Here is a 14,098-nt window from a genome sequence, read left to right as displayed (position 1 = left end):
GTAAAGGTAAAAAAATGTTTTATCCATGATTAGATCTGTTCTTTAATCATCTTTAAATCTCCAAGACAAAAATGTGCTTTATTCAATAACAACAAGATGTTTGGGGTATTTTCTTAGAGAAACAACCATATTTAATCTCAGATATGTGTCACTCTGATCAAAATATGAGTTCTCTAAAGCCTCAAAGAAGCTTCCTTTCAACCTTCCTGTAGGCATCTGACATTTGCTTGGTCCACAAGAAAGAAAGACAGAAAGTCAACCATCCTATTAATCCTAAGGATGAATTGATGATCCAACTTTCAGCACCCAGTGCGGCCTTCAGGGTTGGGCCACGTAAACATATCATCAAACATGGTGTGTCATGTCAACACGTTGTGGCAAGGGTTAATGCTAGGTGAAGGTTAAGCTTGGGTTTGGGAACTTTCTAGAAGAAAAAGAAACGCACACCTATTTAGGCGAGGTGCTGGCTAGCGGAGTAGAAAACTTGAAAATAAAGGAGAGCCGCACACTCTAGGAGCTCAGATGCAAAAATGTCATTTCCAACGTTTCGACAGTCAAGCTGTCTTCATCATACCCTACCCTCTAGCTCCTAGAGTGTGCGGCTCTCCTTTCTGGGTTTGGGAACTTGCCATCTATGTAGTATTAAAATGAGAAGTATGTCCTGAATCTCTCTCTCTCGTCCATCTGTAGGTATAGTGCCTTCACTGAGCTATCAGGTGTTCTTCATGAAGAAACTGTGGACCAATACCATGCCAGGGAAAGACTCCATGGCCGACTCCATCTTTCACTACTACCAGGTGTGTGTGTGTGTGTGTGTGTGTAGAGTCATTTAATTGGTCTAAATAAATAAATAATATTTTAATGTGGCATGAACACAACCAGTCAGGATATTTTCATCTGATTGTCAAACAAATCACTTCAAAAAAAGTTGTTTATCCACTCCAAAATAATTCCAGCATCCAAACTTCATGTATACTCGTGCCATTTGATGAATGTAAATATACATCTGTTACAAAACACCAGAAAGTGTGCCTAATGACATTCAGGGATTGCCAATGATTAGGCCTAGATTCATTGATGGTCTTGCTGACAAATTGACCTTTTTTGAAACATGGAAAGTCGGAACACTTGAAATGGGGCTGAAACTGTCCCAGGAAAAGTGGGATGGTCACCCTTCCACACACGGTCAACTTACTAGACTAGGCTATGTGTATTGCCATGAACTTCAAATAGTCCAGTGATGTAGGCCTAGTAGTAAAATAAAAAGGTGGGTAAACTCTGATTGGCGGTCACAGTAAAAAAAAGTAACGCTCCCATTTAATCTCAATGCATTTTTTCAAAAAAAGTGGGTAGTTCTGCCAATAGCATACCCTCTCAGCCAAGGTAGTTCTACACAATATGAACACATGAACACATGCAGAACAGGTAGCCTACATTCAATATAAAACATAACTTCAATCAAAACATGTTTTACTCCCTACAGTGGCTTGCGAAAGTATTCACCCCACTTGGCATTTTTTCTATTTTGTTGCCTTACAACCTGGAATTAAATAGATTTTTTTTGGGGGGGGGGGTTGTATAATTTGTTTTCCACAACATGCCACTTTGAAGATAAATACGACAAAAAAACTGAAAACTTGAGCGTGCATAACTATTCACCCCTCCCAAAGTCAATACTTTGTAGAGCCACCTTTTGCAGCAATTACAGCTGCAAGTCTCTTGGGGGTTGTCTCTATAAGCTTGGCACATCTAGCCACTGGGGTTTTGCCCATTCTTCAAGGCAAAACTGCTCCAGCTCCTTCAAGTTGGATGGGTTCTGCTGGTTCCACAGATTCTCAATTGGATTGAGGTCTGGGCTTTCCAAGATATTTAAATGGCCATTCCAAGACATTTAAATGTTTCCCCTTAAACCGCTCAAGTGTTGCTTTAGCAGTATGCTTAGGGCCGTTGTCCTGCTGGAAGGTGAACCTCCATCCCAGTCTCAAACCTCTGAGAGACTGAAACAGGTTTACCTCAAGAATGTCCCTGTATTTAGCGCCATCCATGATTCCTTCAATTCTGTCCAGTTTCCCAGTCCCTGCCGATGTAATAACATCCCCACAGCATTATGCTGCCACCACCATGCTTCACTGTGGGGATGGTGTTCTCAGGGTGATGAGAGGTTTTGGGTTTGCGCCAGACATAGCATTTTCCTTGATGTCCAAAATTCTCATTGTTAGTCTCATCTGACCAGAGTACCTTCTTCCATATGTTTGGGGAGTCTCCCACATGCCTTTTGGCGAACACCAAACGTGTTTGCTATTTTTTTTCTTTAAGCAATGGCTTTTTTTCTGGTCTCTCTTCCGTAAAGCCCAGCTCTGTGGAGTGTGTGGCTTAAAGTGGTCCTATGGACAGATACTCCAATCTCCGCTGTGGAGCTTTGCAGCTTCTTCAGGGTTATCTTTGGTCTCTTTGTTGCCTCTCTGGTTAATGCCCTCCTTGCCTGGTCTGTGAGTTTTGGTGGGTGGCCCTCTCTTGGCAGGTTTGTTGTGGTGCCATATTCTTTCCATTTTATAATAATGTATTTAATGGTGCTCTGTGGGATGTTTAAAGTTTGGGATATTTTTTTATAACCCAACCCTGGTCTATACTTCTCCACAACTTTGTACCTGACCTGTTTGGAGAGCTCCTTGGTCTTCATGGTGCCGCTTGCTTGGTGATGCCCCTTGCTTAGTGGTGTTGCAGACTCAGAACAGGTGTTTGTATATATATATATATACTGAGATCATGTGACAGATCATGTGACACTTAGATTGCACACAGGTGGACTTTATTTAACTAATGATGTGACTTCTGAAGGTAATTGGTTGCACCAGATCTTATTGAGGGGCTTCATACCTTTTTTGACACAAGTTATTTTTTAAATTTCACTTCACGAATTTGGACTATTTTGTGTATGTCCATTACATGAAATCCAAATAAAAATAATTTTAAATTACAGGTTGTAATGCAACAAAATAGGAAAAACGCCAAGGGGGATGAATACTTTTGCAAGGCACTGTAGTTCATGAGTTGTCCATAATTCATGAATTAATGCTTGAAGTCGTCACAGATCGTGTGACATAAAACACCTTTAAGTATCAAAAGTAAAATTCCTTCAACCAGACAGCATCATTTTTTAATTTATTTTTTATTTACGGATAGCCACGGGCACAGTCCAACACTCATTTGTGTTTAGTGAGTCTGCCAGATCAGAGTACAAATACCCCTAAAAAACGACTTAGTACTTTAAAATATGTTTACATAAGTACTTTACACCACAGTGCATGAGAGCATTCCTGTGTGTGTGCTCATATGTGCTTGACTGTCTGCATATTTGTTTAAGTGTATTGACCCTACTCACTGCTCTCTCTTCAGGAGCTTCCCAAATATCTCCGTGGTTACCACAAGTGTTCCCGAGAAGAGGTTTTCCAGCTGGGAGCTCTGATCTACAGGGTGAAGTTCGAGGAAGACAAATCCCAGTTTCCCAACGTTCCCAAGATGCTGAAGGAGCTGATCCCTCAGGACCAGATTAGACACCTCTCGCCTGAGGTCTGGAAACGGGTGAGTTGTAAAATCAGAATTCTTATAGGACTAGTTTATCTGGACTGCGTGACCTGACCGAGAAAAACTATACGAGTGCTGATCTAGGATCAGTTTTGCATTTTAGGTCATAAAGAATAAGAGGGGGACCCTGAATGTAGATCCCATTCTTTGTGAATACCTGTACCGCTTCTGGCAAACAGTTGTGGCAAATACAGTGCCTTGCGAAAGTATTCGGCCCCCTTGAACTTTGCGACCTTTTGCCACATTTCAGGCTTCAAACATAAACATATAAAACTGTATTTTTTTGTGAAGAATCAACAACAAGTGGGACACAATCATGAAGTGGAACGACATTTATTGGATATTTCAAACTTTTTTAACAAATCAAAATCTGAAAAATTGGGCGTGCAAAATTATTCAGCCCCCTTAAGTTAATACTTTGTAGCGCCACCTTTTGCTGCGATTACAGCTGTAAGTCGCTTGGGGTATGTCTCTATCAGTTTTGCACATCGAGAGACTGAAATGTTTTCCCATTCCTCCTTGCAAAACAGCTCGAGCTCAGTGAGGTTGGATGGAGAGCATTTGTGAACAGCAGTTTTCAGTTCTTTCCACATATTCTCGATTGGATTCAGGTCTGGACTTTGACTTGGCCATTCTAACACCTGGATATGTTTATTTTTGAACCATTCCATTGTAGATTTTGCTTTATGTTTTGGATCATTGTCTTGTTGGAAGACAAATCTCCGTCCCAGTCTCAGGTCTTTTGCAGACTCCATCAGGTTTTCTTCCAGAATGGTCCTGTATTTGGCTCCACCCATCTTCCCATCAATTTTAACCATCTTCCCTGTCCCTGTTGAAGAAAAGCAGGCCCAAACCATGATGCTGCCACCACCATGTTTGACAGTGGGGATGGTGTGGTCAGCTGTGTTGCTTTTACGCCAAACATAACGTTTTGCATTGTTGCCAAAAAGTTCAATTTTGGTTTCATCTGACCAGAGCACCTTCTTCCACATGTTTGGTGTGTCTCCCAGGTGGCTTGTGGCAAACTTTAAACAACACTTTTTATGGATATCTTTAAGAAATGGCTTTCTTCTTGCCACTCTTCCATAAAGGCCAGATTTGTGCAATATACGACTGATTGTTGTCCTATGGACAGAGTCTCCCACCTCAGCTGTAGATCTCTGCAGTTCATCCAGAGTGATCATGGGCCTCTTGGCTGCATCTCTGATCAGTCTTCTCCTTGTATGAGCTGAAAGTTTAGAGGGGTGGCCAGGTCTTGGTAGATTTGCAGTGGTCTGATACTCCTTCCATTTCAATATTATCGCTTGCACAGTGCTCCTTGGGATGTTTAAAGCTTGGGAAATCTTTTTGTATCCAAATCCGGCTTTAAACTTCTTCACAACAGTATCTCGGACCTGCCTGGTGTGTTCCTTGTTCTTCATGATGCTCTCTGCACTTTTGACGGACCTCTGAGACTATCACAGTGCAGGTGCATTTATACGGAGACTTGATTACACACAGGTGGATTGTATTTATCATCATTAGTCATTTAGGTCAACATTGGATCATTCAGAGATCCTCACTGAACTTCTGGAGAGAGTTTGCTGCACTGAAAGTAAAGGGGCTGAATAATTTTGCACACCCAATTTTTCAGTTTTTGATTTGTTAAAAAAGTTTGAAATATCCAATAAATGTCATTCCACTTCATGATTGTGTCCCACTTGTTGTTGATTCTTCACAAAAAAATACAGTTTTATATCTTTATGTTTGAAGCCTGAAATGTGGCAAAAGGTCGCAAAGTTCAAGGGGGCCGAATACTTTCGCAAGGCACTGTATTTGTCCAATTTGCCGCATATATGCAGCAAGCTCAAATTTCCACATGCAAATTGGTTTTGTGGCAAACTATTATGGCAAATATGCGGTGACTTGTGAACTTCTGGCAAACAATTCTAGGAAACATTCTACTGATTATGGAAATTAGATCAAGTTTTTGGTTACTTTATGTATTAAAAACGTTGAAATGTTTTATCTACATAAACCAAATCACATCATTTTAAATTAACTTGCTTCTCACAGAGAAAACAAAACTCAACATACAACATTTTGAAAATACACTAAACAACATGTATTCAATTTCTTAACAGATATAAATAAATCCAATACAACATGAAATCATCAGAATGCTAAATAAATATATTTAAAAAATATTTTTATGTAGTTACGACATTTACATGAGAGAAATGTGAACACTATAGGGATGTTGACTCATCTCCACGATTTGGACTTCTAACCCATTTTAAACATTGTGTGCCTGAGCTAGAGTGGTGTTTGTGAGGGTGGATCCCGAAGGGGTCCGGAGCCAGTTCTTCTCACAGAAACGTCTGTAAAGTCTGAACGGTTTGAGCTCATCTATGAAAAGCTGAGACTCTCACGAACATGTAATGCTGTTTTGCTCTGTGACGCTCATAAGCCACACATGAGTAGATAGAAGGTAAGGAGTTCTTCTACATAGAAGATCGCAGGAAATCCCAGGACATAGTGTCTATAATACTCTAATAAGCTCACATTGTTTCTGTCACAAACTACACGGTTGTCACTAACTAGTTGGATAATAATTTCCCGCTGAGCAAACAATTTCTGTACTTACTGAATTATTTTTTATCAGATTTTTGCTTGGTGAACATACTTTTTTTGTGTTCTGCTTTTAGCCCTGGTTGTCCTGAAAAGAAAATGGTAAAACACTTCATTATGAGGCAAAATATAAGGACTGGCCATGCAGATAAATGAAAGTAGTGAGAGAAAAAAATCAGATTTTTGCTGGAGTCTGGCGAACTGTTTGCCACTACTGGCAATAAGTATTATTATTGCGGCAGATTCACCACTGATGGCAAACATTTGCAAACTTCTGGCACTATTTATAGCTCCCAGACGAGCTTAATACATTCTATGCTCGTTTGGAGGCAGACAATACCGAGCCATTGGGGGAAGACTCTCGCTGCTCCGGACCAGGTGCTTTCACTCTCCGAGGCTGACGTGAGGAACTCTCAAAACAGTGAACAGTCATGAAGCTGCCAGCCCAGATAGCATTCCTGGCCTCGTCCTAAGAGGGTCTGCTGACCAGCTGGCGGGCGTCTTCTTGGACATCTTCAACCTGTCCCTGTCCCAGGCTGTAGTCCCCACCTGCTTCAAGGACACCACCATCGTCCCAGTGTCCAAGAAAAACAAAATTAATATCGCCCCGTCATCAAATAGTGCTTCGATAGGCTGGCCATGACCCACATCAAGGACAGCATGCTAGGCACACTCCAATTTGCTTACTGCTCTAACAGATCCACAGAAGATGCCATTACCATCGCTATTCACACGGCCAATTACACATCTGGACAAGAGGAACACTTATGTGAGAATGCTGTTCATTGACTACAGTTCAGCATTCAGCACTATTGTTCCCTCCAAGCTCGACACCTAGCTCAGAGCCCTGATCTGGACACCACTCTCTGCAACTGGATCCTGGACTTCCTGACGGGCAGCCCACTGGCTGTGAGGATTGGCAACAACACCTCCACACTGACTCTTAACACAGGGACCCCCCAGGGGTGTGTCCTCAGCCCTCTGCTGTACTCCCTGTTCCCCCACAACTGCATCAAATTTGCTGACAACACCATGGTTGTAGGCCTGATAACCAACAAGGCCCTCCAGCGGGTGGTGAAGACGGCCCAGTACATCACTGGGATCATGCTCCCACCCATCCAGAACATCTACTCAAAACTGTGCATGAGAAAAGCCTGCAACATCATCAAGAAGCCTACACACACCGGTATCGGAGCATGAGGTCTGATACCAACAGGCTCCGAGACAGTTTCTATCTACAATCATCAGACTGCTGAACACTGAACTGGACTGACCACCTGCTCTGATTCTCGTCACTTTAGCACACATGCGCACACACACACACACACACACACACACACACACACACACACACACACACACACACACATCACAACTGCTGCTACCAGAATCGTATTATGATTGCTAAATATAGCACAATTTAAACACTTGCCCCCCAATACCCCTTCCCCAAAACACATGTAAATATTGGACTACAATTGTCCCTTTCTGTACTATAGATATGCTTAAAATGTTTATTTTATTCTACTGAGCCATTTACTTTATGTTCATATTCGTGTCTTGTATTATTTCTTATTGTTGTTGCATTGTCACGAAGGAACCTACAAGTAAGCATTTCGTTGGACGGTGTACATACGACTAATAAAACTTGAAACTTGATTTTGTTGCACACTATTTACTTGCGGGAAGTTTGCAGCAACAAATTAATTTTTGTATCGGGACCATGGTCCTAGTCATTGTGCCATCAAAAATATATAAACAACATGCTAATTAAATTGTCTGAGCAAGGATTTTGTGCTAATTTAGTAGTTTAGTGAACTATGCTTGCGTGAAGAGTAACCTTGCCCGAGACCTAAAGACTTGCTCTAGCTTCTCAAATAAATGCCTAAGCTTTAGGTCAGTGGGAGTGCATAAGAAACCAGGGTTTAAATCATATTTGGTCGCAAACTCTGCTGCTTGTTTTTCTGTCTCACAGTCTATACTGGCGTTGTTCAACAAGCAGTCGGGGAAAACTCGAGAGGAGGCCAAGCTGTCATTCCTCAAAGTCATCTTCAAGTGGCCTACATTTGGCTCCGCCTTCTTTGAAGTCAAGGTAAAGATGTGTAAAGGAATGCTGTGTAGATTTCTCTATGAATTCAGGTTATTGTGCAGAACCGGGGCAGAATGATCTTTGTTTGTGGGGTTATTCTTTAGTGCATTAGAGTTACCGTGTGCATTTGAGTGCTGTTTGGTACTTTAGGAGGTTTTTGTTCCAATGTTCAACTAACTTTTCTTGATCAATGGTCAGAAAACTCAACTCTATCTCAGGTCATGGACTATTGCTATTGACCTGCTCAGAGAGTTGCTGTGAATTCCTTGCTACTTTCTTTTGATGTATTGTTGTTTTCTTTATGTATTATCTTTGTCTGTGTATACAGTACATTTACCTATTGTCTGCCTCAATCACAGTATTTATTTATATGATTAATAAAAAAATTGTTCACAAACTCAAGTTGTTCGTTATAGATTTATAAGATACCACTTAACAGATGTTCTCCTATTCAACAGCAAACCACTGATCCAAACTTCCCAGAGACCCTCTTGATAGCAATAAACAAACATGGTGTCAGCCTGATCGACCCCAAGTCAAAGGTGTGTGTGTGTGTGTGTGTGTGTGTGTGTGTGTGTGTGTGTGTGTGTGTGTGTGTGTGTGTGTGTGTGTGTGTGTGTGTGTGTGTGTGATGGAAGTTATGTATGTGTGTGTTCTAAACGTGTATTTCTCCAATTCCCACCTGAACAGGACATCTTAACGACTCACCCGTTCACCAAGATCTCTAACTGGAGTAGTGGAAACACCTACTTCCACATCACCATAGGCAACATGGTCCGAGGCACCAAGCTGCTGTGTGAGACCTCACTGGTGAGCTACTGGACATTTCAACACTCACGATATGACATGACATGAGATGTCAATGGCTCTCAGGCAGTGTTGGTATACAGTATTTAGGGCTAGCCTATTTTAGATTCCTCACCCTCTACACAAACAGTGCCTTCGGAAAGTATTCAGACCCCTTGACTTTGTCCACAGTTTATGTTACAGCCTTATTCTAAAATGTATAACATTCTTTTTTAACCTCATCAATCTACACACAATAACCCATATTGACAAAGCGAAAAAATAAATAAAAAATAAATAAAAACAGAAATAGCTTATTTAGTAGCCCTTTGCTATGAGACTTGAACCTGAGCTCAGGTACATCCTGTTTCCATTGATTATCCTTGAGATGTTTCGACAACTTGTCCGCCTGTGGTAAATTCAATTGATTGGACATGATTTGGAAAGGCGCACACACCTGTCTATATCTGTTTGCCCCATAGTTGCACACGAATCGGCTTTGTTGCTAAACAACCAACCCGTCTATTAACCAAAGTCTTCTCAAGATGCTGAAGTGAAAAATAGGGTTTCATTTAAATCACACTTGACTAGACTGTAGGTGTCATGTGGCCAAAAATCATAGTAATTGTCTTAGCCTGAAATTGGCCTATATGCAGATAGAAAAGCCTTTTTATGGTATACATCTGAGGTTCTGTAGCTTTGTGGAACTTGAAATAATGAATGCATAGAAGACCTGGGTTTAAGTGCTGAGTGTTTGATAAGGCCGGCTTGGAGTGACAGTTGACCAGGTTTTCACTTTTGAGACTATTCTGTTGGCTCCATTGCGCCAGGCAAGCTCAATCAAGTGCATGCAATAGTATTTTACAGATACACCTATTTGAACACAGGTCTGATTCATAGGCAACCATGAAATATGGAAAAACATGAATGTACCTTTGACCTTGTTTGTCTGTGTGACCACAGGGCTACAAGATGGACGACCTCCTGACCTCTTACATCAGCCAGATGCTGACCACCATGACCAAACAGCGCGGTTCCCGTGGAAACATCAAGTGAGCTGTAAAGTGATTGATCCCGCTGTTGACCGTAGTAGGCTTCGGGGGCTCTCAGATCTATTACACATGTCTCATTAAAACAGAGAGGGATACATACAGTACAACCTTTCCGCCATAACATGTCAAATCAATGACATGCACACACACACATACACACATAGATTCACTTGACTGATTTTCTCCCAAATATTGTGGATGAAAGAGAGTGGGAAGTGCAAAAGCTTGGGAATCTCTGGTCTACGAGTCTGTTCTACTGATACTGCTCATCTCAGGACTACAGGCACAATGTTGCTACGTCGTCTGAATGCAATGTCTGAGACATTGAATGAATATACAGTGCCTTGCGAAAGTATTTGGCCCACTTGAACTTTGCGACCTTTTGCCACAGGCTTCAAACATAAAGATATAAAACTGTATTTTTTTGTGAAGAATCAACAACAAGTGGGACACAATCATGAAGTGGAACGACATTTATTGGATATTTCAAACTTTTTTAACAAATCAAAAACTGAAAAATTGGGCGTGCAAAATTATTCAGCCCCCTTAAGTTAATACTTTGTAGCGCCACCTTTTGCTGCGATTACAGCTGTAAGTCGCTTGGGGTATGTCTCTATCAGTTTTGCACATCGAGAGACTGAAATTTTTTCCCATTCCTCCTTGCAAAACAGCTCGAGCTCAGTGAGGTTGGATGGAGAGCATTTGTGAACAGCAGTTTTCAGTTCTTTCCACAGATTCTCGATTTGATTCAGGTCTGGACTTTGACTTGACCATTCTAACACCTGGATATGTTTATTTTTGAACCATTCCATTGTAGATTTTGCTTTATGTTTTGGATCATTGTCTTGTTGGAAGACAAATCTCCGTCCCAGTCTCAGGTCTTTTGCAGACTCCATCAGGTTTTCTTCCAGAATGGTCCTGTATTTGGCTCCATCCATCTTCCCATCAATTTTAACCATCTTCCCTGTCCCTGCTGAAGAAAAGCAGGCCCAAACCATGATGCTGCCACCACCATGTTTGACAGTGGGGATGGTGTGTTCAGGGTGATGAGCTGTGTTGCTTTTACGCCAAACATAACGTTTTGCATTGTTGCCAAAAAGTTCAATTTTGATTTCATCTGACCAGAGCACCTTCTTCCACATGTTTGGTGTGTCTCCCAGGTGGCTTGTGGCAAACTTTAAACAACACTTTTTATGGATATCTTTAAGAAATGGCTTTCTTCTTGCCACTCTTCCATAAAGGCCAGATTTGTGCAATATACGACTGATTGTTGTCCTATGGACAGAGTCTCCCACCTCAGCTGTAGATCTCTGCAGTTCATCCAGAGTGATCATGGGCCTCTTGGCTGCATCTCTGATCAGTCTTCTCCTTGTATGAGCTGAAAGTTTAGAAGGACGGCCAGGTCTTGGTAGATTTGCAGTGGTCTGATACTCCTTCCATTTCAATATTATCGCTTGCACAGTGCTCCTTGGGATGTTTAAAGCTTGGGAAATCTTTTTGTATCCAAATCCGGCTTTAAACTTCTTCACAACAGTATCTCGGACCTGCCTGGTGTGTTCCTTGTTCTTCATGATGCTCTCTGCGCTTTTAACGGACCTCTGAGACTATCACAGTGCAGGTGCATTGATACGGAGACTTGATTACACACAGGTGGATTGTATTTATCATCATTAGTCATTTAGGTCAACATTGGATCATTCAGAGATCCTCAATGAACTTCTGGAGAGAGTTTGCTGCACTGAAAGTAAAGGGGCTGAATAATTTTGCACGCCCAATTTTTCAGTTTTTGATTTGTTAAAAAAGTTTGAAATATCCAATAAATGTCGTTCCACTTCATGATTGTGTCCCACTTGTTGTTGATTCTTCACAAAAAAATACAGTTTTATATCTTTATGTTTGAAGCCTGAAATGTAGCAAAAGGTCGCAAAGTTCAAGGGGGCCGAATACTTTCGCAAGGCACTGTAATGCATCTCCACGCACTTGTGTTAAAGAAATGTACATGGATCGTTGGTTAAGGGGATGGAGGCAAGACAGCGGCGTTGTGACTAGAATTCTCTTTTTGTATTGTCAGTGGGAATTGTGACGATTGACGTTTTGGCCATGACAATGTTTTGGCTGATTGTCCGATGATGTTGTTTTATATCTTGGGTCCTGTCTTAATTAACAGTCACCAAATTGCCTTTAATTGACCTATACTCAAATGCACAACCAACAATTAAATTACAACTTGTAACATGGCAACTAATCAGGAGCTTTGTTTATAAAATGTCTAAGTCCAATTTTGAGATTACAACTAAGGCTTGTCCATACTATATATACTATAATCGCTATTCTATTTTGGTTTAGAGATTAATTCAAAATTTTCCCTTATTGTCATAGGCAGGCTAAATAGTTTCTTTCAATATCTATTCATACCTACAGTAATCAGTGTTATTAGTACACTTCATATACTGATGAAGTACATTTGATGAGTACAGTCAGATTGACCTCTGGACATTAGCTGTCTCTAGGACTTTGCATACACTGTGTATACCACATCACTGTAAAAACCTTATTTAATCGTGTGATATTTCTAACGAGCACAGATTTAGCTGTTTGCCTAATTAATTATTGAAGCAAATTTTTATTCTGTAAATAAATTCTGTATCATATGACTCTGCTTTTTATAATTGTGGAGCAGTCAATGATTTTTAAGTATTGAAGGTGAACGCCGGTAAATGACAAAATACAGTATCATATACATACAGATGTCAACAACAGAAATGTGTCAAGACTGCCAGTTTTGGCATATTAAAGTTATGTTAGTGTTGATGTCTGTAAGCAGGATGTCACCCCCACAGGCATCGCACACACTCCCGCGCATACGTCATAAGCCATAAAAATTTGTTTTTGAATTATACTGAACAAAAATATTAACGCAACATGCGTTAAAGCATTTCAAAGCTTTTCCTGAGTTACAGTTCATACAGAATTAGGAAATCCATCAATTGAAATGAATTATTAGTCCCTAATCAATGGATTTCACATGACTGGGCAGGGGTGCATCCATGGGTGGACCTGGGAGGGCATAGGCCCACCCATTTGGCAGTCAGGCCCAGCCAATCAGAATTAGTTTTTTCCACAAAAGGGCTTTATTACAGACAAAAATAAGCTTTTTGTGTGTGGTTAATATCTGGGATTTTTTTATTTCAGCTCATGAAACATGGGACCAACACACTACAAGTTGCATTTGTATTTTTGTTCAGTGTAGCTTTAAAATGGCTAAATTCTTTCTCAGCCTCATGGCAAAATGTGTAGAATATCAGGAAATTAGCTCAGGGATTGCTGACAGTCGGGACTATCCTTGCCCAGCAGGGAAACTTATTTTTTTTAATATTTGATTTTGTTGCATTATTTGAGCCAAAAAGATTTGTTTTAGAATTTTCGAAATACTTTCAATACAATGGCTCTATGCCCTTGTACGGAGCAAAGGATCCTAATTTCAAAACTCCCCAAAAAGATTTACAATTCTAAAAACAGGCAATAATGGATATTAACTGATACATTTTCTTATGTAGTTTCTTGCAATAGCCCTCTGTAACTTTAAAGAGTATTTCTCTCAAACCTGTGATTACCAGAAGATGTGTCCGGAGATTTGGTGAACTCAGGAGTCCAGGAGATTCAGGAATGAGCAGGGTCAACTACACCATAAGGTCCCCTTATTCATGTCCCCTTACTCATGTTCTCATTACATGTAGTGCAAAAAAAACATGGTCTTGTTGCACTACATGGTCTGCAAAGTTATGTTTTTGGGAAGGATTTTCAAATGAATTCTTTTTCATATTTTACAAATATTTGGATTGAACTTTTGGTTTTAGAGGCAAAAATATGTCTGTTTTGAGTATCTATTGTCAACTCCAACTCCAGTCTTTCAAGAATCCAAGAATCCCCTATATCAACAACAGCAACATTTTCTCTCAGCCTCATGGCAAAATGT

The 14,098-nt window shown here is 40.6% G+C and overlaps 1 protein-coding gene across 1 annotated transcript in view; it reads left to right on the top strand.

The window, feature by feature from the left end:
• LOC110537668 (unconventional myosin-VIIa) overlaps nucleotides 1–10,518 on the top strand; it is an 81,809-nt gene extending 71,291 nt beyond the window's left edge. The window contains exons 44-49 of the mRNA XM_036937636.1: nucleotides 691–797; nucleotides 3,397–3,582; nucleotides 8,171–8,287; nucleotides 8,743–8,826; nucleotides 8,975–9,094; nucleotides 10,034–10,518. Of these exons, the coding sequence (XP_036793531.1) occupies nucleotides 691–797; nucleotides 3,397–3,582; nucleotides 8,171–8,287; nucleotides 8,743–8,826; nucleotides 8,975–9,094; nucleotides 10,034–10,126 (707 nt within the window). The 3' untranslated portion in view covers nucleotides 10,127–10,518. The remainder of the gene's footprint in view (nucleotides 1–690; nucleotides 798–3,396; nucleotides 3,583–8,170; nucleotides 8,288–8,742; nucleotides 8,827–8,974; nucleotides 9,095–10,033) is intronic.
• Nucleotides 10,519–14,098: the final 3,580 nt, after the last annotated feature.

This window comes from Oncorhynchus mykiss, chromosome 12 (assembly GCF_013265735.2).
Source record: "Oncorhynchus mykiss isolate Arlee chromosome 12, USDA_OmykA_1.1, whole genome shotgun sequence".
NCBI classification, from domain to species: Eukaryota; Metazoa; Chordata; class Actinopteri; order Salmoniformes; family Salmonidae; genus Oncorhynchus; species Oncorhynchus mykiss.
Note: the sequence above shows the minus strand (reverse complement) of the source record. Positions and strands in the feature narration are given on the sequence as shown.